This window comes from Ambystoma mexicanum, chromosome 1p (genome assembly GCF_040938575.1).
Source record: "Ambystoma mexicanum isolate Mex_15411 chromosome 1p, UKY_AmexF1_1, whole genome shotgun sequence".
Classification (NCBI taxonomy): domain Eukaryota; kingdom Metazoa; phylum Chordata; class Amphibia; order Caudata; family Ambystomatidae; genus Ambystoma; species Ambystoma mexicanum.
The window spans coordinates 1113298041-1113322953 of record NC_090921.1 but is presented as its reverse complement, the minus strand read 5'-3'; the positions used below and the strand labels follow the sequence as shown (position 1 = coordinate 1113322953).

Below are 24913 nucleotides of genomic sequence, written 5' to 3'. Positions count from 1 at the left end.
TGATTATGACCCTCAGCTACTATCTACAAATGTACTGCAAGATGAGAATCACTTTTCACAAATATTATTAGCCCAGCCAATAGAAACCCCCACAACATCTTTAGTGCTGCCAATAACACATATTAATTCAGACACTCAGGCCAATGCTGTACGTACATATTAGAGCCTGCATGCCACTGTGCCTTTCTCAGAGCTCACTATTCCACATTCAAATGTACTTTGAAACACTTGTGTATAGGCGCGTTACAAATACCATATCATATCATATCATATCATACTTTGTACCCCTTTTACAGGCCCTTCTCACACCTCGGAAGGCATGCCACAGGAATACATAAATGGGATCCCTGTTGCAAACGTTATATGCTCTAGATCAGTTTGGCTAGCTGCACAACCTCCCCACACTGCTAATACTTATTCAGCAGGACAAGACATGGTGTCCTGAGGCAAGTGTAGCTGGTCCTATATACAAAGGACCAATCCAATACAGACCATAGCTTCCTTAACGCTTCCCCAATGTCTATTACCTGTGATAACACCAAAGTCAGCTTTCACATTTCAACACCTACCACTTCTGTTACACCAAAGTCTGACCTCTTAAGTACGGAATATATTACAGGGACATACCAGTTATAGGAACAGCTCTTGCATCTTCAAAGACAAAGTCAAGATCTCCATGAGTATGTCAACCTGCAATGTAAGAGTCTTGCAGCTCATATGACACTATGCGCAACACCAGACATTATAAATATCAACACGATAAGGCCTGGAATGGTAACAAAGAAACAGATACTGACCTATACAGAGCAGATGGAATACCTGATTTAGGCATATGCATACCAGCTAAAGCTTAACACACATCATTCTCTTACCAGCCAAATGAACTCAGACTGTTGTACAGCTAGTGGACAATTAACTCCTTTTGGCTGAACAGCGCAAACTGCCATCAAGTCACAAACCATGTGTGATCTTCGGAGTGAAGATGCTGGTGATTCAAGAGATTGTGCAGTTCCTGCCCTGGAGGATGGTAATTTACTTACGCATACAGCCTCTACTTTAGTGGCCAAGCCTGATAATTTCTCGGTTTATGTGGATACTGCTGCTCAAGAAAATGAGCCAGACATTGAGAACCATTGTGAACTGAATTCAGGACCGGTATGCAGTCCAGTTTCGACATTGGTCAATCCCCCAGATCCACGAGTCAACCTGAACACACAAGACTCTGAGGACCAGCCACAAAAAAGCCGGCTCTTGCCTGATAATTCACTAAGCAACAGGGACGACATGTACTTGAACAAAGTTGTCCAAGATCCAATGTTAAGCACAGTCTTTGGTGTCCTGCTGCAAGAAGCCTTTCCTCCGGAATACAAAGACTGTACAATTCTTCAAGGGAATCCTGATCTGTATCCCTCAAAACGCTCTGTAGCGGGGATGGTTTCTATTATATCTATTGCGGCAAGTGAGTGCCTAGAGGAAACTGCTCCATAAAATAACCCCTCCAGGTATCCGATTGTCAGTGAAGATTCATTTGTAATTCACTCTCTCTCTACCCCATGTAAAAAAAGGATATGGCAATTGGCCATAGGGGGCAGACTCGGGATCCACTCATTACTTTAAGCAGTGTGCCTTCTGGGGGGTCAAAGTCACTCTCGCTCTTTTGGCTCTTTGCCACCTTCTTCCCTTGGGTCAGGGGTATCTTTCTGCTAGTCTCAAGGCACTCACCTCCCCCTGACTTGAGCGCACACACACACACCCACCCACCTTCTAGGCTCACGCGTCTCTCCTCGCCCCTCACTGTAGCTCACCCTTCTTCTGGGGTCCCAATGGCTCATCTCCAATGGAAGGACCCCTAGCGAAGAATTAAAACAAGGTATCCTGGAGAGGCTGGGAACACTAAGGAATACGGCTGAGACCTCTCAGAGACCTTTGCGACAATTGAATACACCCAAACATATGTCTGACAGAGGCAGAGTGAGGGTCTTGTTGAACAAATGGCTAACCAGTAAGACTTTTGACAAAGTCAAAGAGATGCTGATCCTGGAGAAGTTTTATTCCCTGCCCCCAGAAGTACAAAATGTCATCTGGCAACTACAAGAACCAACCTTCAAGAAGCAATTCAAACTACAAATGCACATGGCTGACATCACCCTAGACATCGGATCTCCCATGGCCTGTTTGCTGAGGAGCTTTGCATGACCCAAAAGGGCTAAGCACATGAGTAAATGGAGAGATCTGACATATATATACGCCAAACGCAGAATAGCAATGGGATGGAAAGCGCAAACAAGGCACATGGTGCAAGTATGGTTGAAGGACCTAATTAGATGGGCGAATGCGGAAACGGTGGTGTGGCAAGAGCCAATAAGCAGAACATCGGACCAAGGAGAAGGAGGGGTGGAAGCTTGGAGGCAGTTGATTGCAGAGTTGTACACCACCATGACAGTTGACAGAGAATTGGAGCAAAGTCCCGCACAGGTGGACGCAGGTGTCGAAGCGGCAGGGGGTGAATAGACGGCATGATGATGGTATGATGTAGTGTGGAGTAGGCCGTGGGGGGGGGTTGTTGGAGGGGAACCGGGGAACAAACAGACGAAAAAGCTGAACAGCGATACGATGAACCTTATATTAAAATGTCTAAGTTGGTGTGATATTAAAAAGAATACAAATAGTTTTAAAAAAAATAAATAAAAAAAAAAACACAAATGCACATCAACGGAACATGTATTCCAGAGTGACAGTCAGTGCAGCATAGAAATCCAGTGACATTAAACGTAGGAGGCAGGGGAGAGAAAAGGGAGAGAAGAAAGCTCATGGGTCCCATCCTATCAAATTCTGAAGCTGAGACAAGCCCTTGTGTACTGTCAGACTGGTGAAAACCCAAGCCTCACCACAGCCAGAGGTGGTGAGATGTTACACCTGAGGGAAACCAGGGCACATACAGCCAGATTTTGCCTGATCAGTCCAACGATGAGCCTATGAAAAAAGTACCAACACCTTTGGAAACCGCACCAGACTGGGGAGTGGAGGGACACCAACTGACTGATCCAGAGTATCTTGTTAACCTTTACCCCTGCCTCCTTCCGACAAGGAAGTGGAACCGGGACCATCCCCATTAGGTACACCGGAAATTCCACCTAGTGGTAACGGTCCAGGGAATCTCAGCGACAGCCCTATTGGATTCAAGCCATAAGTGGCCATATGGGGTGACCTAATCAGTCCAGAAGACCTTCACCCAGGATCTTTATCCCAGAGAATTTGTGTCCGCAGAGCCACTAATTTGCACACCATAACCATTCAGGTGCTGAACCAGAAAATAACAATGCTGATGATAGTCATACCTGGATTCCCTGAAGAATTTCTTTTGGGCACAGATTTTCCCTGGTTTGACCTTTTGTCTCCAGGAAATACAAGGTGAGAAGTCAGCATATCTTTCACAGGACCCGCAGGTAGTTTGGATGAGCATTTAGAACAAAGAATGGAGGTTTGTGACATGCTTAGGGATCTGTCCAAGTCAAGAGGGGATGAAGACGTCAACATCTAGCATGGCTAGGGGTGGAAGAACAAGCAAGAAGCTTGCACAGGAGACCACAGGAAACTGCTGTGCCACAAAGCAGCCTGCACAGCCAACCGGCAATCCAACCATGCTACGCGACATGGATCAGAGTGAGAGCACTAACTCCAGTCTCAGCGAGTCTGCAGGAGCGGGTCTCAGCATTCCAGCAATCTTGGCAGATTCGAATCCCGGTTAAGCCAACTCAGCCTTTCATCCTTCCGAGGTCGACAAATAAGTACCAATTTTGGTTGGGTGATCGTTGTATGTAAATGTTCTATGCACAGCGCTTAAGCGAAAGCGCTGTATAAATGAATCATTATCCTTATCAAAACATCCAATAATCGGTCAATGGGTGTTAGGAAAGATTTCCATTTCATGTGTAATTTTCCCTCCTGTTGTGTACCCTCCAACTTTTTGCTAATGTTTAGCACCATAGTTTGACTTTACCAGGGGAGCCCAGCCTTCTGCTGCACTCCGCTGGGCTTTTGCTCACTTTTGATGGGAAACTGACATGCCCTTAAGACAGACAGTCAGTACTGGGAGACTTTGTTTCCCTTAGTCCGTTCCAATGTTGCAACTTTTCTGCAACATGTAACAAGTGTACAATGTACCTTCCAGTACAGTACACTTGGGTCTTAGTTATTTCCAAAGGCCCTAGATACTCTCAAAGGATTTTTTTTTAGGAGATGTGCAGATGTGTCACAGACAGGGCTGGTGGCAGCTTATCTTTTCATGTATTTTTAACCCTTTCCTGCCAAGTAAACCGCGATTACTGCGTTTGGCAAGAATAGGTGGCATGGCTCCAAAATGGCCATGCAACGAGGTTCTTTGTCCCATCCTTTGGCCATCTTGCCCCTTCGCCTTCCCTAGGTCAAGCCGACCCGGGTCAGTCCTTATTTGGGCATGCATTTTCCCACGAAACGCCAAGCTTTCGCAGGCTTCTGCATGCCTTGTGTGTGTGCCTCCACGATGTGGGCTGGGGTGTCTGTCCCCAATACAGATCCTGGGTGCCAGAGAGTCCTGGAGTGCTGTGAATGCCTGGGACCACCGTGGTCCATGATTGGTCCACGTATGGTATGCCTGTATGTGAGCAGATCTCCCACTGGGTCCTCTTCGTTTTGGCACGAAGGAGATTCTGGATAAGAGAAGCCCCCCAAACACCCATACCATGTCGATCTCTGGAGTTCTCACTGAACGAAGGATAGGATTAAAGTATCCTGAAGCTAAGAAGCCAAGCCGAGGAACCGCTGGAAGGTTTGGCACCCTGAGCCCGCTGTCGTCCCATGGGACCCCTCCGCATCTGGTCGTCTTAGAAGGTCTGCGAAGACACCTCGACCCACTGGAATAGTGGGACCAACTATTCTCGGCACCTTCATCAAACCCTGCAAGTAAGCCTTCTCGAAGTGTCCCTGGGCCAACCAGTGGGCTGACCAGCTTGCGCAGGACCCGGGCTCTGTCTCTGCCGCCATTTCGAGGAGGCCATCGAGACTTGGTATATCGATAGCTCTGTGTTCTCGGCACCCTCCCACCGTATTTCGTACACTTGGCGTTCCCAGGTCTGAAGTGAGACGAGTGCGCCAGAACCGGAGCATATGCAGTAACTGTCGCCCAGCCATGGCAACGACCTTTGCAGGTGCGCCGCATTTGTGCCCCTCTTGCCCCTGAAGCCTGCTGCAGTGAAACTGGCCTGATCCATCCACCAGGAGCGGAGGAATCGCCACTGTCCCGTTTGGGAATCATCGCTGTATCTTCGTCACTGAACGCCGCAGAGCCGCCAAATTGCTGCACTTGAACCTGCAACCGAAGTGGACTCGAGTGTCGAAGTTTGGTCTGGAGTGCACCCGGGGTCAGTGAGTAATCGCAACCCTAGCCGGTGGCCCCTAGCGCCTTCATCCATTTTTACGCACAAGTGGCCCCTGACGGCCCCTCTCCTTTCCACTGCTAGTGCGAACTAGCGAACTATTCCCAACTCTTGGAACCGACTCTGTGCTCAAGTGGAGACCCCCCCCCTCGAATAGTGGGAACCTATTCTTCATCGCCTCACCCAACTTCCTGAGTTGCTACAGACCCTTGAAGAGACCCCGTTTTGCCCATTTGAACTACCGCGTGCGCTGGCATTGCATGTACATTTGAGCATTAGGCTCCACTATTCTTAGGGATTAGACTGCCTCTTAGGAGGGTGTTGGATGCAGAAGGGACTAAAGACTATTTGCACTGCCCGTTTCCTTCCCCTTTTAGGTTGTGGACCTATTTCGTGCTTTAATCCTTTAGACCCAAATGGTCTTGTGTATATGTATTTAGATAGGATTGTGTTGGCTTAATAGTATTACTGTGATTTGATTTGTGTGTTGAAACTCAAAGGCCTTGAAATAAATGTATATGTATTTTTAATATATCTACACATGACTGGGAGTGATTTGTAAGCGTCCTTTACTCTGTGTGCTCATGACGGTCTTTCAGTCACCCTCACCCCTCCTGAGACCTAGTCTCGACCGCCGCCAAGCTACCTTGATTGGTCTGGCTTGTCCAGAAGGTTAACCTGTTCCAAGAAACTAGGCTGGCCTCCTGAACCTCTGCCCACCAGGTCAGAGTTCAGAAATCCATCTTAATAATGGGTTAGGTATTAATTCTGTTCTTAGTCTCTCCACTCGTTTCCCCTTCTCTCAACGCATTTGTCTCTCCATCCTCCCTCATGCATTGACCCTTTCCCCCCTCACATGCCCCTATTTTCCCCTCCTCCCTCGCTCACCTAGTCTGTACCTTGGCTGTCTCCATTTTCCCTTTCCTCTGTAACGCTTCCGATTGCTCATCCCTTTCTTTTATTCTCATCTTCCTTCCTGCCCCTAGATACGGCCTTTCATTGAGTTGGATAACAGCAATACCAGTTATTTACATTACTATAAAACAGCAAACTGTGCAGTTAAGCGCTACATAGGTTATAATGATTATTAGCACCCTGATTGTGCCAGCGGTGCAGGCCGCAGCAACTTCCCTTTTCCGGCCGCCTTGGTCATAGGTACATGGTCCGTACAGAGCCCGCCTTCTATAACCATGGGGGCCATTTTGGTTAGGTATTTTCATTCATTGAACAGGACGCACGTGGCATCCAGTTTAATTAAAATACTTTTTTTTTCACACCCTGGGTTACCACTTTGGTGACCCGGGGTGTTATTACCATTCACCCCCTGTTCCAAGGGCTGGAACGGGGGATAACGGCCCGGTGCCCTCATTATAACTTGAGCTGCCAGGCCGTCACCTCCCCCCGTTCCAGCTCTTGGAACATGGTATTAACGCCATGTATGGATGGCATTTTTTTCTCTGTAAAACATGCCAGCATTTTTGGTATCAGTTAACACCACCATGGGACCTCTTCATACCGCTCAATCAGCACGCTTTTGGCCTGTAATCAGTTTACTGACCCGCCAAGTCCCTGACATGTACACATTCATACACTCTCATTTGCCTAAATTGAGCATTTTAACCAGTCCCAGAGACACAAAAGATTGAGAGTTATGCCTCTTCCGTTTCTTCTATGGGCCCAGATGTTGGGAATACATTTAACATGAGCTGTAGCTGCACCACTGCTGGTTGACCGGCAAGGCAGATGTCAATAGAGAGGTACTCTTCACTTACTTTTTCTTACAGCCAATTGCTCCGATTTTCAGCTGACAAAAGCATTTAGAAAATTACCATTTGCCAACCATTTTTCTCTTCCAAAAATGCAGTTCCGGTTCGTTTTACAAAGTTCAAAATTAAACCGGACTCCCTCGCCCATGCAAAAGCATTGTATGATTCAGCCTATGATACACCTCTAGAATACGGGATTTACGTAATCCCGATAACTAGCGTAAAGTATAACTGTATAACTCTGTAACTAAGATTGTTCATTCTCTATAACAAGCGCCGCGATGCCTTAGGGCTGCTGTGCGCTATACAAATACAAATAAAAAAAGCGTCCAAAAGATAACTTTTTAGCTATCATTCCATTCTCAGATGGTCAATTATTGTTTTAGTGCTTATTTTTCCCCCTCAAAACAAACTATATTGAGCTCAAGATCAATCTGGCACAGGCATATTGGAGACTTTTTCGGTCAAGTCACATTTTTCGTCTACAACATTCGCCAAAACAGAAAACTACTCATTCTGGAAAAGTGGACGATGCTACTGCCAGTAGTAAGAAGCCAATACTGCCAGTACTACTGTTACGCAATTTACAAAATGTCCAAATACGGATCTGAAAAATCGGCTCTGCCGGTAAAGTATTGGGGATAAAATGACAGCTGGTGTTGAATGCATTACCATCAACAAGCCACTTAATAGAAATACAGGAGGCCTTAAAATGGTGGTAATATCGGGTTTCGGCATTCCTTAGAAGCTACACCACCTGCAAGCAGCTGCCGAAATGTTCAGTGAGTGTTCTCCTAACCCTTAATATAATAATCAGGAATTATTTACTTCTTTAATGGGGCACTCTTACACCCCCAAACCCCCTAGCCCCCAACCCACAGAAATGTACATGCATTTTTATCAGTGATACATTACTGCAGATTTGCCATCAGGAGTACACTTGTTCTATACACAGTATTTATGGTGCTGCAGAAAGAAATGTGTTGCACTGCTGCCGTTTTCAATTGTGGCAGGAATAAGGAATATTGTCCTAATGATGACATAGTGGTAATTTACCACCGGCAGCATTTCTAGCAGAACGCGGCTCAAAGTTTTATAATCAAGCATTTAGTGCCATTTCAACTAAAAATACAATGTTGAGTAGCTTGCAGATTTCTCAGAAAAAGACCAAACTTACCCAACAAGAGCAGTGAATGTTGAATTTCATTCATCACATTCTTGACTAGTTCCTCCTGCCACTCCTGTAAAAGCTTCCACTCTACTTCAGAGAAACTGGCAACAACATCCTGGAAGGTAACCTGCGCCTGGGGGAACAAAATGTGCATGGTATACTCAGAAGCGTTGATCGGAAAAACAAAAACGAAAATATTTCAAGTTGCAAGTTACTAGACAGACAAAGTCTCTTGCCATTTCAATTCTACACATACACACAGCACACTATTTCTTACGCGCCACAAGTAAATTATCTCTAGTCAATGGCGAGTGCACATTAAAAGCCCTGAATTAGGATATTTATGTACAATAGGCAATTGATGGATAGCATTCAGGGATCAGCCGTGGCTTCAATTTACATTTCAAGTCTAAAGGTTTCCTTGCAGCTGCTATGCTTCAGAGAAGTTCAACACACAAGCCATCACAGGCTTTGGAAATTCTTAAAAATCCCACTAGACCTGCAGGGAGAGTTCCTGAATTGACATAATCGACCTAAGAGAAATTCACTCGCCCCATGGTAACAGGTGACACAATATTTACCTCTGGTGTCTATAAAACATTGCTGGTCACGAAAAGCACTCTTCACATTCGGTTCAATGCTGCCACCCAAAGGCTAGCCATGCACAGTGAAACCTTTACTTGCCATTTACTGCAAATAACGTTTGATTACAGTAAATATCCTCAAAAAGTTTCAAACATCGCCATACTCGTCAGCAAAGTTGGGTATCCTGCAAATGGTACTCGCCCTTCATAAAATGGGCTAGTAGATTTAGCAAGCCCTTCATCGCCCAAATCTCTAGCAACCAAAGGAGCACCAATGTCTTTCGCCCCATGTCAGCCCACAGGAATCAACACATTATTTGTGGCAGCTGCATCGTGGAAGGGGTGACTGCTGGTTGTAACTGAGGCCCCTATACTGCCCCTTGGCATGCCTATGCCTGCATTCTGTCACGTTTTGCAACAATGTGAAGTTATTGTAGAATATTTTTATCTAAGTTATGAAATTTCAACAGAGTCATAAGCTGTGTGATGTCATTCTAACTTATTTGCTTCAAATTTTGTTGGAGACCACATCTTGTGGTGTCTTTGATTGCATCACTGTTGGTACTGTGAGAAACCTGAAGGTGTCTCCCTAGCTAGTCCCCGGGGAAATCGGTCATCCAGGTGGCCAGGACACACCATCGCTATTGGATCCAGTTTCTGGAGGTGGACAGATGGGGGGTTCTTGGGGAGTGCGACAATGACGGGAGCTACGTGATATCCCCCTACTTTCAACACCTTTTCCCCATCCTACCACGTAGGATATTCCAAAACACTGCCCCCGCCCTTTTCTGACATGAACAGTTATGCACAACAGGGAAAATATCGGACTAACACCAGAGCCTTTTACCTGACAGGTCCCAATACAAGAGTTAGGCAAAGTCAGGAAATTGACCAGAATTACACACACCTGACAGCCCTTTCCTTTCCCCACAGGGATAAAAGTTGGAGCACGAGATTCCAAGATGACAGGTCACAGCAGCAGATTGAGCAGCCGGCGCAACCACAGACTGTCCTCTGCCTCTGGAGCTCACGCATATAGTAGGTGCATGGTAACGCGGGTGATTGGGGCACATAAACTGCTCCATTTCAACAAGGTGTTGCCCCCCCCCTTGGAGCCTGGGCGAATTTCCCCGCATCTGCATAGAAAAGTTCTCCACCATACTGGGGACCCCTCATACAGATTCAACATTGGGGAGGGAGGGGGGTGCGCAAACAAACCGCTCAGGACTGGCTTGTTCAACACCAAGCACAACATAAAGGATAGCAGGAAGGATAATAAAAGTCTACTTCGGGTAAAAAGAGACAGCTGCAATTCAACTGGCAAGATTTCTGGACAATATCTCAGAGGTAACGCACCAGCTGCCCTCCAGCCTGCTGTTGTTGTTGGGGGTTGGCCTAGCTAATAACTGCGGACTGATCCCTAAACTTAACAGATCTTCTATTGAACAAATTGGGATTAGGAGGCATAGTATCCAGCGCATTACATGCCGAGGGGCAGAAAGAAGAACATCCATGCAGGAAGCACTAAAATCCCTCAGACCACAATAAATCCCCTACAAAGACTTTGGGTACTGAGCCAGGGGACGCCTACATCTGGAAATACAGCTATGGCAAACTCAGGCGACGAGGTCATCAACGCTGAGACATAAATGGCTACCCCCATCTCCCCCGCTGCTCCCAAGGAAAATTTTGCAACGAGCTTCCAGCAATTCTAGGATAAGTTTCTTGCCTCATTGCAGGTGCAGTTTTCTACCTTCTCCGCCGAGATAAGGCAATCTTTATCTGATTTCAGTAAAAACATAACTTCCCTAGGGGAGCAGGTGGACTCCAATGAGTGGGCGATCCAGGAATTGACACAGGAAAGCAAGCAGTCAGATACTGCTCCGGAGGACCTGTCCAGGCTGACACGCAACCTCAGAATTCAGTAGCAAGACCTCGAGAATAGATCGAGACGCTCCAATGTACGGATAAGAAACCTTTACGGAATCAATATTGGATGCTGATTTGAAGTACACGGTCACGCACATTTTTGCGGCTCTAATTATAGGGGATGAGACAGTCTCGGTTCCACTTGACCAGATTCATAAAACAGGCCCGAAAAGAAATGACCCAGGAGCTCCCCCACAGTAGGTCTTGGCAGCTTGCACGTCATTTCCTCAAAAAGAACAGAAGGCACGGGATGTGTCTACAATCACCTTCAATGGGAACGAGATACAACTTTTCCAAGATATCTCGGAAATTACCCTCCAAAGGAATGAAGTATGAATGGATTTTCTCATTTGGAGTGGTCTTTTCCTTGGAATTGGACAGGATCACTTCCCGAGAGGCAGGTATAGCTTTGCTACAAATCGAAGCGGATGGGCCTCATTACTAGTCCGGCGGTAAAACCGCCTGGTTACCGCCGGACTCGTATTACCATTCCGCCTCGGTGATTCCCGGAATTACCAGGGCATTACAACCCCGGTTTTCCGGGAATCACGGAGGCGGAATGGTGTTAATCCCCATTCCCATTGAGTTCTATGGGACTCGATGGGAATGGGGATCATGGAAACACCGGCAGCATCTCGTAATGCTGCCGGTGTTTCCTAGGCCGCCTGCAGGCGGGCGGTGTTAAACCCGCCAGGTCAGACCTGGCGGGAACATCACCTCCCGCCTGCAGGAGTCGGGATCAGGCGGTTCGGAAACAACGGTGGCGGCAGGTTTTCCGCCACCGTTATTTCCGGACCGCCTGAGTATAATGAGACCCGATGACTCTCAAAGCCCATTTGGGGCCGTTAATGCCGCTATTGATCGCCTGGCACAACAACCTAAACCTTGGGAGTGGCCGACTGCAACTCGATGCATGAGGAATGACAGGGAAAAATGTCAAGAGGACTGGAAGGCACGACAGAAGGCCTACCTCAAAGACACTGAAATAAGGACAGACAGAAGGAAATATCCTTTCGAAAATGGGCACAGACCAAGACCTGACTGGTTGTTCATAGCAGAGACAGAGCACACCATCTCGGATCTCATCTGTTCAGGTAACAGATGGGGGTACTAGGAAACCCCACACATTGCCCTGGGGTTAAAGTTGACTCACAGCTGGGGGCCTGTGCCCAGAGTGGTACCGTGGATCACACCAGGGGATATTGTGTGGGGATTTTGTTGGGATAGTTGGGGTTGGAGGGGAGGGCTGGGAGGGCATCCGCAATGCATGGTATACGAGAGGAAAGTCAAGAATTGCAAGCTCTGACTGTGGGGATAACAATTTTATATTTGATAATTGTTGAATTAATTCAAGCATTTAACATTAAACATTAGCGTTCTCAATGCGCCGGCGACTGCTAGGACACCTGCAATACATTTGTGACAGTGCCAACAAAAAAATCAAAAAAATGGAGGAGGCACCCCGATAACCCGGGTGGTGTCCTCCTCCTAATCTCCCTCCACCTCCTCAGGATGGAGGGGAGGTACCCGCCGAAGCACGGCAAAGCGGGGGAAAGCCCGCGAAACGAAACAGCGTGGCAAAAAGGGGGAAAAAGCCCGCGAAGGGCTACAATGGAAAGGGGCAGGGCTACCACCTTTATAGCGAGCGGACTTCCCCCTGCAGGCAGCATCCAACCTTGGCAGTGGGACGCCCGCCTGCCAACAGAGAACTTCGTTTTTGCATTTGGGATTTGGTTTTCCTGCCCTGTGTGCTGCTGGTTCGTGACTCCTGTTACGGTTTCGGGATGCAGTCTTTCGAGCTGAGGGGCGTAGCAGCGTTCGTGATGTTCAGAGCTCCAGTGTACCAGCAAGAAGGATATCGCGTGCAGGCCAGAGAGGAGCAGTGGTGTCACGGATAAGAGAAGGAGAGAAGGTATGAGCTTAAGGAGGCACCAAAAGCAATTATAGCTGTAAGGGAAATGTGGACAATCATGGTGCACCCGGTACTGAATACGGGGTGGGGGGGGGGTCCGGTCTCATGCAGTGGAAGCGCCTGGACGGTAATGCAGTAAAGCAATTGCGGAGTGTTAGCGGTGTTCCGACACCGCCTTCCGTGAGCCCCCCACACCCCGTGACATAAGACAGAAGCAGAGATGTTGCTCGTGTGGGCTCCACGGTGGTTCTGACGCCACCGGGGAACGCCCTGTTTATTTATACAGAGCACGCGACGGAGTGAACGTCACCCCGTCGCGTGCGCGCCCTTAAAGGGCCAGCACCACACTCCTCCTTTTCCATAACAACAACACTTGAAAAAGGAGAGAATCTAACTACCAAACATTTCACAGCACACAATACAAAACCTAATATCCCCCATTTATTGACAGCCACCCTGGATCCCTCAGTGGTGCTTTCCACGGTTCAGTCTGTCACATAGTCAGTGAGACGGGCAGGTTTCCCACGCCCTGTTCTCAGGGGGTACCTCCTGCCGACGTCTCTGGTCGGTGTGCCCTGACTTGGTCCGCTCCGAGCGGGAGAGTCCACGGCGGGGGCCTCACCCCCACCCTCGTCCAGTGCCTCTTCGCCCTCTCGGTCGTCAGTGCTGTCCACTCACGGCTCACCCAACCTCTTGAAGAAACTGGCATTCCTGGTCACTGATGAAGTCCCGTCAGAGGCGGTCACCATAGACCCCTTCACCGCCACAACATCCAGGGGCGGGGTTCATACCTGAGGGAGAGTTTGCACTGTGGGTGGCGATTCTTCACTAGCACCTCATCCCCCAGGGCAATAGTGGGTGGTCTCAGCCCTCTTCTGATGTTTTCCGTCCACGTTCTTGCCAGTCTGTCCGCCTCCACCTGTTTGTTGTCAATGACAGCCGGCTCTCGAACCCCCACCTCAGGAATTATGTCTCTCGGGCATCGTTGGAATAGAGCCTCTGCAGGTGCCACACCAGTTGATGAATGGGGTGTGGTCCAATATCCCTGCAGAAATACATACAGCGCCCTCTGTAGGCACTCGCCCTTCCCTTGGGCGATCCAGAACACTTTGTTCAGTGTACGCATCATGCGCTCTGCCTCTCCGGTGGCCCTAGGCCAGAGCGGGGTGACCCTTCTGTGTTGAATGCCATAGTCCCTCATGAGTTCAGCGAAGCTCTCACCTTGGAATGGTGCCCCGTTGTCGGAACACAGAACAGAGGGTAGGCCATGAGTGGCGAAAATGTTCTCCAGTGCTATCACTACGTTGTCAAACGCCACCGACTCTATGAATTCAACCTCAGGATATCGAGACCACTCGTCCACCACCACTAGGAAATGGGTGCCCCTTGACGTGGACCAAGAGTCCGCGTGTACCACCTCCCATGGTCTTGTCCCTCTCGGCATTGTCTCAATGGACGGCTCCCTCTGGGCCGGTGATGCGGCCTGGCACCACACGCATGATGCCACAAACTCCTCCACTCGCCGCTCGAGCTCAGGGAACCACACCTTCTGGCGGAGACAAGCTTTTGTCTTGGGGGCTCCTTGATGACCTTGGTGTGCCAGGGCGATAACCTGTGGGATTTTGGTCTGGGGCACCACGATCCTTCCACCTCTCAGTAAGAGCTCCGACTCTGAGAATGTCAGTTCTTCACGCACCCGCCACAGTTGCTCCAGAGCCACTCTGGCCTCACACGTTCTGCGGTCCAAAGCCTCCAACACCGATTTCCAGGCACCCTGTTGCATGGCTGTCTTTAGAACGGCAAAGCACTCGTCGTTTTTTTGACGCTAGCTCCAGTTCCTCCACCTGCATGGAGTATGGGGTGGCCGTTTCTACGACCAAGCGAACGTGTTCGTCTGCCTCTTCTGCTGACGTGGATGCATGAGAGTCCCCTCTTGGATGACGAGAGAGGTAGTCCGCAGCATTGTTGGCCCCAGGACGATATATTAAGGATACTCCATACTCGAGCAATGCCAGCATCCAACGCTCAATTCTCACCGGTGGTCTGGAGGAAGAGCCAGCCATGATTGGCAACAGAGGTTTGTGGTCCGTGACAACAGTCACAGGTCACCCCAGAATGTACAGGCGAAAATGTCTACAGCCCCACAAAACCGCCAAAGCCTCCCTCTCGATCTGAGAATACCTTTGCTCGGTATCGGAGAGTGCCCTACTTGCATAGGCTATGGGCAGAACCTCCTGGTCAAGCCCCACCTGAGTGAGCACCGCCCCCAGGCCATAGGAGCTGGCATCCACGACGATCTCCGTCTGCAGGCTCGGATCGAAAAATGCCATGGTGTCCTCCGCCGCCAGAGCATTCTTGATGTCCTTGAATGCTGCTTGCTCAAGGGGCCCCCACTGCCACACGGTGTCAAAGATCTTAACGGCTCTGAGCAGGACGCCAAGTTCCGGATGAAACAGCCACAATAAGTGACCATGCCCAGGAAACTCCTCACCTCTGCGACATTTTCTGGCGGTCGAGCCTCTCTTATGTCCTTCACTTTGCGGGGATCAGGTGACACCCCATCCGCCTTGAAGACAAACCCGAAAAACTCATTAGTTGTTTTGAGGAATTCGCACTTATCCTTGTGCAAAGTGAGTCCCAGCGAGCGAAGGCGCTCGAAGGTCTTGGCCAGGCGTGCTAGGTGTTCCGTTTCAGACTTGGCGTACAACAGGATGTCATCGCTGATGTTAAAGACTCCATTTAGATCCTCCAATGCGCCCCTTATGATGTTCTGGAACACCTCCGCCGCAGAAGACACCCCAAAACTCAGTCTCTTATATCTGTAAAGACCCCGATGGGTGGTGAAAGTTGTGATGTAGCGGGACTCGGGGTGCAGGACCACCTGATACCCTGCTCTTAGGTCCAGTTTAGAGAAGAACTTCGCCCCCTGCAATTCCGCTATAATGTCATCGATGGTGGGGGTCAAATGCCACTCTCTCTTTATTGCCTTATTGGGGAGGCGCATGTCCACGCAGATTCTCACGGCATCGGGTGGTTTGGGCTTCCGTGCGATGACGATGGGCGAGACCCATGGAGTGGGGCCCTCTACCTTTTCATTAATGTCCAAACCTACGAGGTTGTCGAGCTCTTGATCCACCAGGTCCCTGAGGTGAAACGGTACTCTCCGGTGCTTCAGCGCCACTGGTTGGATCGATTCATCAATGTGTAGCCGCACCGGCTCACCCACCAACTGTCCAATGCCTTCAAACAGGGAGATGTGCTTGGCAAGGAGCACCCGTATGTCTTCCAGGTACACCGAATAGGCGAATGTCACAATGCCAAGGGCTTCTGCAGTTGCACAGCACAGCAGCGTGTTGTTGCTTACCGGTGTGACGTAAAATCTAGCACGGATGAATGACTCGCCGTACTGAACTTCTGCCACAAACACACCATCCAGGGGAATGGGCTGGTCGCCTCCGAAAGTAAAGATGCGTGCCCTCGGAGCAGTCAGTGTTGGCGGGGCCTGCATTGCGTCGTAATGCTGTCTGGCCATCACATTTACTGATGCACCGGTGTCTACCAGCATTGGTATCGAGTTCCCATTGACCAGCTCGTTGCCCCTGGGCTGTCTCTTGGAGCGATTTCTCAGCATGCTCTTGAGGGACCCCTTTGTCCCCTCGGTCCACCTGGGCAATGTTTGACGCCCTCTGGGGGCGGAAGAAACTGGCCCGGACAGGCCCCCTGGGAACTATCTTCAGAGCTGTTGTTCTGCACATCCTGGCAAAATGGTCTGCACCCCCGCACCGACCACACTTCACTCCCGTGGCTGGGCATTCCGCTGGGTGCAGGAGGTCGTATCTGCATTTTTGGCATGAGGATTGCGCTACTTGTGGTCGTGTACCCTGGGTGTTCATGGGGCGTCTAGATCCACGGCCCCTGCTGACTGCGCAGACCTCCTCCACCTTGCCGCGGCGCACGCCCGCTTCCATTCTGGTTGCCCGCAACTCGGACACCTCATGGCATCTTCCAAGTTCCAGTATGCGGGGAAGGGTGATGCCAGGCTCCCGAAGTATTTGGCGCCGCAGTTTGCCAGATGCACAACCTTGTATGAGTTGGTTACGGATCATCACGTCCGGGTCGTTCCACGCACATGGCGCCGCCAGTCTGCGCAGCCGCCCATAGAAGACATCAAGAGTCTCGTCATCCTTTTGCCGAGCAGTCCCCATAAGGAAACGTTCATAATCTGCATTCGCCATCGGCAGAAAATGGTTGTGGAGCGCATCCTTCGCTGCCGCAAATGACCCATCCACAGGCTGCAGGGACAGAAATATCTCATGTACTTCCGGGCCAGCAGAATATAGGAGGGTGGCCAACTGTCGTTGCTTGTCTCCATCGTGGCCCTGAAGTACATCTCAAGTCTGTCCATCCACATCTTCCACCTCTGTCCCAGACTTGAAGGTGTGCCCGAGATATCAAACTCAGGCATTGGCTGCAGGGAACCAGGTGGCTTCAGCAGAGGTCTTGGTGGCAGGACAGGCGGAGGCTGAACTGCGGGAGCAGCCTGTTGTTGGGCAGCAGCTGCGGCCGCCACAGCTTGGCTCATGGTGGCAAGCGCACAGGCACCCCAAATGTATCCAAATGATTGAGCCGCAACTCACCACCAGACACAGCCAACACTGATGGCACCCCTTTTCCGCCGTGGCCAGGCACATGCAGATCCACGAAGCACAGCCTTGGCTAGCCGACAGACAATGGAGAGTCCAAAAATTGAGCAGGGTAGGCCCCAACTTGCATCCAGCAAGCTTCTAGAGGGGTCACACCCACAAACTCGGTGAAAAACAGTGAAACTGTCAATAGGTCATTGTGAAAATGACACGCGCTGCATCCAGTGGCTATTTGCCACTAGAATATCCAAAAATTGGGTCCGGATGGCTCACGGATGCCTCGTTACGAGGCTGTGAACATCCGAGGCCTATTCAATAAAATGGCCGCCGGCCGCGTGTGTCTCTCCCCTCTCCGCGGTCAGATATCGCTGATGCACTCACATACGATCATTCGCGCAACGAACGAATTTCGCTGCCTGTCCCAGGGAGTGGTCCAGTCCTCGTCGCCACTGTTAGCGGTGTTCCGACACCGCCTTCCGTGAGCCCCCCACCCCCCGTGACATAAGACACAGAGACAGAGATGTTGCTCATGTGGGCTCCACAGTGGTTCTGACACCACCGGGGAACGCCCTGTTTATTTGTACAGAGCACGCAACGGAGTGAACGTCACCCCGTCGCGTGCACGCCCTTAAAGGGCCAGCGCCACACGGAGGACACTTAGGTTGATACGTTTTGGGGCTATGCATTTCGGCGCGCAGGTTAGCATATCTGCCTGGGCACATGTGTAACAATTGGGACGCAGAGAGGTTTGTTCCTCTAGCCTTTAACCTCCATAACGCCGTGAGCAGAGAGGTGGTCGCAACGCTGTAAATGCGGGGAATATTGTGAGCGGAGACGAGTGGGGGCCAGGTAAGAGCGGCTGTGGTGCGGAGCCTGCACTTCGCTCTATTAGATCTTTCAGCCCAAGAAGCGACAGAGGGCTAACATCTGGAGCAGTTGGAGTGGGAAGTGCATTGGGAAATAACAGGTAGACGGCCCGGACAGGGTACAGTGAGTATGATCCGGGCCGCACGATAATTTGCCTGCACTGGGTTTAAATTTCGCGCACTTATTCCCCCTTTCTACGGTGTCGAGTAACGCCATTTCCTTCTGCAAAGCACTTCCGTCTCTCCCACGTTTTATTAGGGCGGGCAGTAACTATGTAAGTTGAATCCCTAGAGCAGCTGTTGTGTAGGTGACAGGCGGACTAAAACTGAAAACCCTTTGAACCAAATGCTAATTTATTATTAATATAAGCAAAGCAGCGGTTAGTAGTGAGTGTTGTACAGTGTGATCTAACACAGACAGTCGAGCTCTCTCGATTCATCATAGAATAGACGGCGGGTAATGTAGTAAAATCGCTCAAATAAAATGTGACAAATATAATTGCAGGAACGGAGAAAGTGCTTTAATGGGGATCAAAGAGGCATTCTAGGGGAGCAGGGCACAGGTCTGCTTCGAACCCCCGCGGCTATAGACATGTGGCGAGATTTGGGGTGCAAGTTAAAATCGGACATTAAAGCTAACGGTTTCCAAGGTTGAAACCCTTGTGGGGCGCAGTCACACCACCTGCTATAAATACAGAGTGTTTCATTAGAGAGCCAGCACCGTGGTGGGGCAGCGGCTCTCGGCACCCGAAACGGCTGTTTTAACGTCTCGGTGCATACCAAGAAAGAAATCTGTGTCTGAGTTTCCCCATGTTCACGTCTCTTGATGCGACAGGTCCTGACAGAATGGTGGCAATTCGATAGATAAACCCAGTTGTGGCAACATTACTCATGGCATTTGGGTGAAACCGGTCAAGGACAATTTTTCAGTGGGAATTTTGGGACTTGTAGTTTCGGAGGTCCCCATTAGTGAATAATGAACTACGACGGAGGTAAGGACGTGTTAATCAGAGCTTGGCGCCACACGTGGGTTATGGTATTATCATTTGGGGTGGAGGTATATTGTGCTCGCCATGGCCGCTGCGCCGCAGGTTTTGGTCATTGGCGAATACACATTTTTTACAGGCGGGCGAGACGATGCTTGTAAGCGGCCGCGCCTCCAGGGGGCCGTTATGGGTCATGACATGGGCTTGTAATTGTCAGCAATTGATCCTGTCGGTTCTCTGGGAATGCCATGTTGCGAGCAAAGTTGTTTTAGGAATTACCAGCCCCAACAGCCACCTCCAAAGCACTTAGAAGTTGGCCCCCAGGACGCAAAGCGCTATGTGAATTTTAATGTTAAAGCAGATTTGTACCACATGCCAGCACCACCGGATTGGTCCCCTGGCACCAGTGGAGTAACTTTGCTGAAAATGTTGGGGGGGGACATGACATCTGAAGAAAAGGTGCCCCAGCCAAATGAATGGGGACAAAATGGTGTGCCATGAAAGTTGGAAGCGTCATTTCCCAGCGTGGGAGGAGTTAGGTCAGCGGATTAGGAGGAAGGCCCTGCGTCAATGTAAGCACCTTGTACCTTATACGTACAGTGCATTATTCGTTGCAGTCCAATAATGGCCGTTGCACTTTTACAGGGGCATTTTACCACTGTTGAGGGGCTTAGGCGAGCTCATAGGCTGGGCACCATTGACCAGGGGCAACGGGGAAATGATTCCCCAACAATCCACGTTTGTATGTACATTCCGTGAGTTGCATGAGGAACGCAGGATGATTAGTGAAGATGGGGCTTGTTTTCTACATTCCCCCCTGTTGCGGGTGCCATGGTAGCCTTTGCTTATGGACATGGTGTGCAATATTAGTAAGGTAGCGCAGCAGGTAGCACACGTGCGCGGTTGCATTGTCCTCCAGACATGGGAAGTGGTTTTCAACCGGTTCAGAAGATCCTATTTCAGAAACTGGGAAACGAGGGATGTCACAGAGGCAGCGGGTGAGTCAGTTGTATGTTGCTGCCCGCAAGTTGAATGCATTTCACTGTTCATTGGTGCACAAGATAAGCGGGGGCCCAGTCAGACCTGGTGCGAGGGGATTCAAAGCCAATTTGCATCTGTGGGGCCATTTTTTCCTTTGCCGCCGCTGCACCAGCCCCAACATTGTGATTTTTTGGGGGAAGGGAAAACTCGAGGGGTTTTACGGCCAAAGTTGTATCCATTCTCATGCAGGTCGGGAGATAAGGGGCCATGCTCTTGAAATACATGACAAACTGCTGCGGGTTTAGAGGTGGCTGCACACGATGGGCCTCAAAATTAATAACAGGTTAGCAATGTTAGGTTTTGCTAACAGGGCAACGTGAACAGTGCTGGTACGGTACCCGGCTGTGGGCTGCATGACCCCTCCACCCTGGTTAATTTAGTTTATGGGGTATTTATAATGCGCCTATACAGCAGTTGCTATACAAGGACTGCGAGTCCCAGGGGAGACAACAACAGAATAATTTAGTATCTGAAAAGTGCTCAGAATTCTCGCAGGTTGCCAGCAACAACTGACGTCCCAGGCAGCGGAGGGTGTAAACTGCGGGGGCACGTCGTAACATTTTAATTACCACAATCCTTGGGGGATATATCTGGGAAGAAGGGGCGCTAACAAAAGGAAAGAGCTGCTAAGGGTTCAACATGGGTAGCGAGTAGTTGCATGGTCTCTTATGCCTGGGTAAAAATTCTAAATGCACAGGAATATTGAAACGTTAAAAGAATAGTGCATTACGGTGCTTTGCCGGCCAAGTATTGTACGCACCGTCGCGGTTTGTAATCTTCTAAGGGGACACCTCAAGGTTTTCTCGGGAAATCTAATGGGTGCATGCCTGGAGGCTCAAAATGGATACAAACAGTAGGGTACAAGAAAGAGATAATTAGGGGAGCACCACATTCCATGCCTACAAAGGAATCATGACACCCCACGCCGCTTTATGCCGGCCAGGATAAAGAATTTGCTGGGCACCAAGGGGTGAAGGAAGGATAGAGGTTCATTGCTGAGGGCACACGGTATGAGTATGGGTGTGTTATGGGCAATTTACGTTAGAGATTTGAGGAGAGTATTGCACATATGAAGGCGAGTGGTAGTACCCCCAATGACTGGGCTAGAATGGTTAAACACAGGTGGTTTGGATGGGGAGAGGTTTTAGGCAATGGCCATATTAACTTTTCAGTTTAAAGAGCTGAGATAGCTCAGTGGGTTGAGCGCTGGCTGCAGCATGGTCGTTTTAAAACAGTGTGTACTCGCGCCGTGGATCAAAGTAGATGGTGGAGTGAACAGTTGGGGTAGCACCCATGTCCTCACTTCAAGACCAGTAGTGAAAGGAAAGGAGGTACGCGGAACTCTTGGTAGAAGTTAACTGTCATGCAGGCCAGTTTTGATTTGAGTCTTGTAATAACTCTTCTTACTAGCGAGTGTGCGTCTGTAACAGATCAACAGAGTTAGAGGATATTATGGTGTAGGTGCTTCGCGGCTCGGGGTAAGTGTGGAGTTGGAAGGGCGCTGATGCACTCAGGACGCTGGGACTATTTACACTCCCACGAAGGCCAGAAGTAACTTTAAGGGGTTACCTAGCAACAGCAGTACTAGAATGAAGAAAGCGGCGTTAGGATCATCGATGTTCAAGTAAGGACAAACATGGTTCTTTAACGTAGCAGCTGGCCCAGGGGATAGCAGTTTTGATTGTTTGATTGGGGGCCATTGGTCATGCATTACCACTACCATCAGGCATACAGTGGGGTACATCGTTAAACATTGGGAGTGGGGTTTTGGATGAACAGGGCGGCAAGGCCAACCCAGCCATTCATTCTTCCGGGGTCAATAAATAAGTAGCAGTGGCCGAGGGCGGCCGAAAGGAAACAAGGACAGGTCAGATTGTCTGGGTCTGGAGCAGCACCCCACCGGCCTGGTATCGTCTGCAGGGAGACAGTCTGCAGGGTCTATGGCAGGGGAACTTTGGCCTGCTGAAGGAATGGAAAGGTCCCAACCGCAGAGGATTAGGGTGGGGAGATTGGCCTTACATGATAAGTAAAGGGGGAGCCTCTCTTTTGAAAGTTCAAAGGTGAAAGGGGCTTCTTTAAAGGAAAGAAGAGGTCATCTTCCCCGGTCGGAGATGGCACTACGCCAGCACAAGATCGCCGGCAAGGGCCGTCAGTTCGTGGATTAGGGTGGGGGAGGTTGTGCCTACATGACAAGTAAAAATTGAATCTGGGCTAAGACAAAGGGGAAAGAAGGCAGAGTTGAAATTCTAACAAAATCTAAACCTCAGCTTCACCCGTCAAGAACGGCGCTCCCCCAGATGGTAACTCCTGCAAGGGCAGGTAGAGGAAGGTTAAGTTGGTTGGGGAGCGTTAGGCTAATAAAGGAGGTAGAAGAATTTCTAAGGGTGGAGTATGACGAACAAATTGACCTCACAAAGGTGGTAAACCAGGAGCCGGTGGTTTGAGATCAGGCAAGGAAATGTGGTAGGGGTTGAAGTGTTCCCCAGCCCAGGCACAACGTGGGCAAAGGTGAAGTCCCTGGTTGAATATACAAAAGAAGCGAGTGCATTGACCAGCATGGTGCATGGACATTTTTACAATAAATTGGGCACAAAGTGCACTAAGCTCCTGGAGAGGTTTTCACAGTAACATTAGATAAATGGGGCAATGGCAAAATTCGGCAGGGGCAGGGGTTTTGGTCAGATCAGGCACGGATTGATTAATTTAAATTCCCCAGAGAATTTTTTGTTTGAAAGATGGGGTACATTTGTCACCACTGGGGCTGGAGCTATTCTTCTGGAACCTTTGCACAAAAATCCTAGAAATGTAAGGAAGGAAGCAGGGGGGAGCCACGGTGGGCGGTAACCCACCTGTGGCATGGCGGTGTTTGGGCAACCAAACACAAGAGACAGACCCCGGATGAGCCAGGAGAAAGCTGGAAGGGTCTTCGCTCTTCCCAGACCAGCGCCCCTTGGGAGCCTAAACGGCAGGGGCGTCTGGGGGAACAAAAAGGGCTCAGCTTCCCCCAAGGAAACAGCACTCTCCCCGCCCATGAACAGCTGCATGGGCAGGCGAGGCTCAGGCGCAAAGGGTTGGGAGAGTTGGGCCTATGATGGACTTTTGGAAAGGGGGAAGCAGGTTTTTGGACACGGAGCAGTCGCCGCATCTTCTGAATTATTTCCACTAATGTGTGCAGTGTGTTTTATGATATTGTGGAAAATAAATCTGCGGCCTTTTTATGCCAAAAAACAAAGCAAGACTGATGTCACACTTTTCTGGGGGAAAAAGAGGAATGAGTTATTGCTATGTAATGGGTCCAAAATGGACGAATGCACGGGTTGTGACAGTGCCGACGGAAAATCCAAAAATGGAGGAGGCAACCCGATAACCCGGGCGGTGTCCTCCTCCTAATCTCCCTCCCCCTCCTCAGGATGGAGGGGAGGTACCCGCCGAAGTGCGGCAAAGCGGGGGAAAGCCCGCGAAGCGAACCAGTGCAGCAAAGAGGGGGAAAAAGCCTGAGAAGGGCTACAATGTAAAGGGGCGTGGCTACCCCCTTTATAGCGAGCGAGCTTCCCACTGCAGGCAACATCCAGTTTTTCCACCCACCCAAAAACAAAGCAAGACTCATGTCACACTTTTCTGGGGGGGAAAAGGGAATGAGTTATTGCTATGTAATGGGTCCAAAATGGACGAATGCACGGGTTATCAACCAGCACCCATCAACAACGTGCTGCAGTGGTCACAGCAGCACAAAGAAAAACCATGTTACAAATGTTACAAAGGAATCCTGCAGCTAAAGTATTTTGGATAGTGCAGGCTGTTCTATGTAACTTAAAACGAGGCTGCTGAACTTTCATTTGTATTGTAGGGTCCTTTATCCTAGCAATTATCGCAGTTTCAAGAACAACTTTCAGATTCAGTGAAGAGATAACGACAACCTGATGAGAGAAATACAAGACCCCGAGTGCCCACATATACCGCGTACAAGTCCATATATGTCAAGGAATAGTTATGTGTATACTTTCGCTTTGTCGATACATATACGTTTAGTCATGCCAATACATCATTATTGTATTATTTGCATTTTGGGGATTTGCTCTGTGCCCCCCTCCAGAAGAGTGCATCCATCACTCACCTTGTGTAGACGCTGCCGTGACATTTTCCTCCCGGTGTGCACGGTATATTCAGGTGAAAGATCAGATTCTGCGATGTAAACAAGCAGCGGCAAATCCCGAGCCTGGGCCCCCAACACAAAACTCACTCACGCTCTGTCACCACCAACCAAGATACTGTTTACACTGGAGACCACATCTAAAAAACGCACATGCTCAGTGTTTAAGACACTACTCTCTACACACCGTGCTCAGAAAAATCAAGACTACGGAGCATGCTCCTAGAAACTCGCACCAACTGAGAAAAACGCACTAATTGAAGGCGGCTGGTACGCCGTCTGGCGTGTTGCCATGAGATTAAAGGAAATGCCACAGAGCAGGCACAGTATCACTCACAGCGTGGTTACCGTTATTTGTATGACCAGAATTGGATGCTGCTCATACACTAAGTAACGTTTCATTTGTAGCCGAGTACAGCGCTTAAAATGAAAACAAGCATTAGCAAATCCA

The 24913-nt window shown here is 49.5% G+C and overlaps 1 protein-coding gene across 1 annotated transcript in view; it reads right to left on the bottom strand.

The window, feature by feature from the left end:
- The window catches only part of LOC138449036 (zinc finger protein 398-like), a 145439-nt gene extending 120759 nt beyond the window's left edge, over positions 1–24680 (bottom strand). Inside the window, exons 1-2 of the mRNA XM_069604737.1 lie at positions 24427–24680; positions 8358–8484 (exon numbers count right to left, since the gene is read on the bottom strand). Coding sequence (XP_069460838.1) covers positions 8358–8484; positions 24427–24450 — 151 coding nt within the window. The 5' untranslated portion in view covers positions 24451–24680. The remainder of the gene's footprint in view (positions 1–8357; positions 8485–24426) is intronic.
- Between the last annotated feature and the right edge of the window lie 233 nt (positions 24681–24913).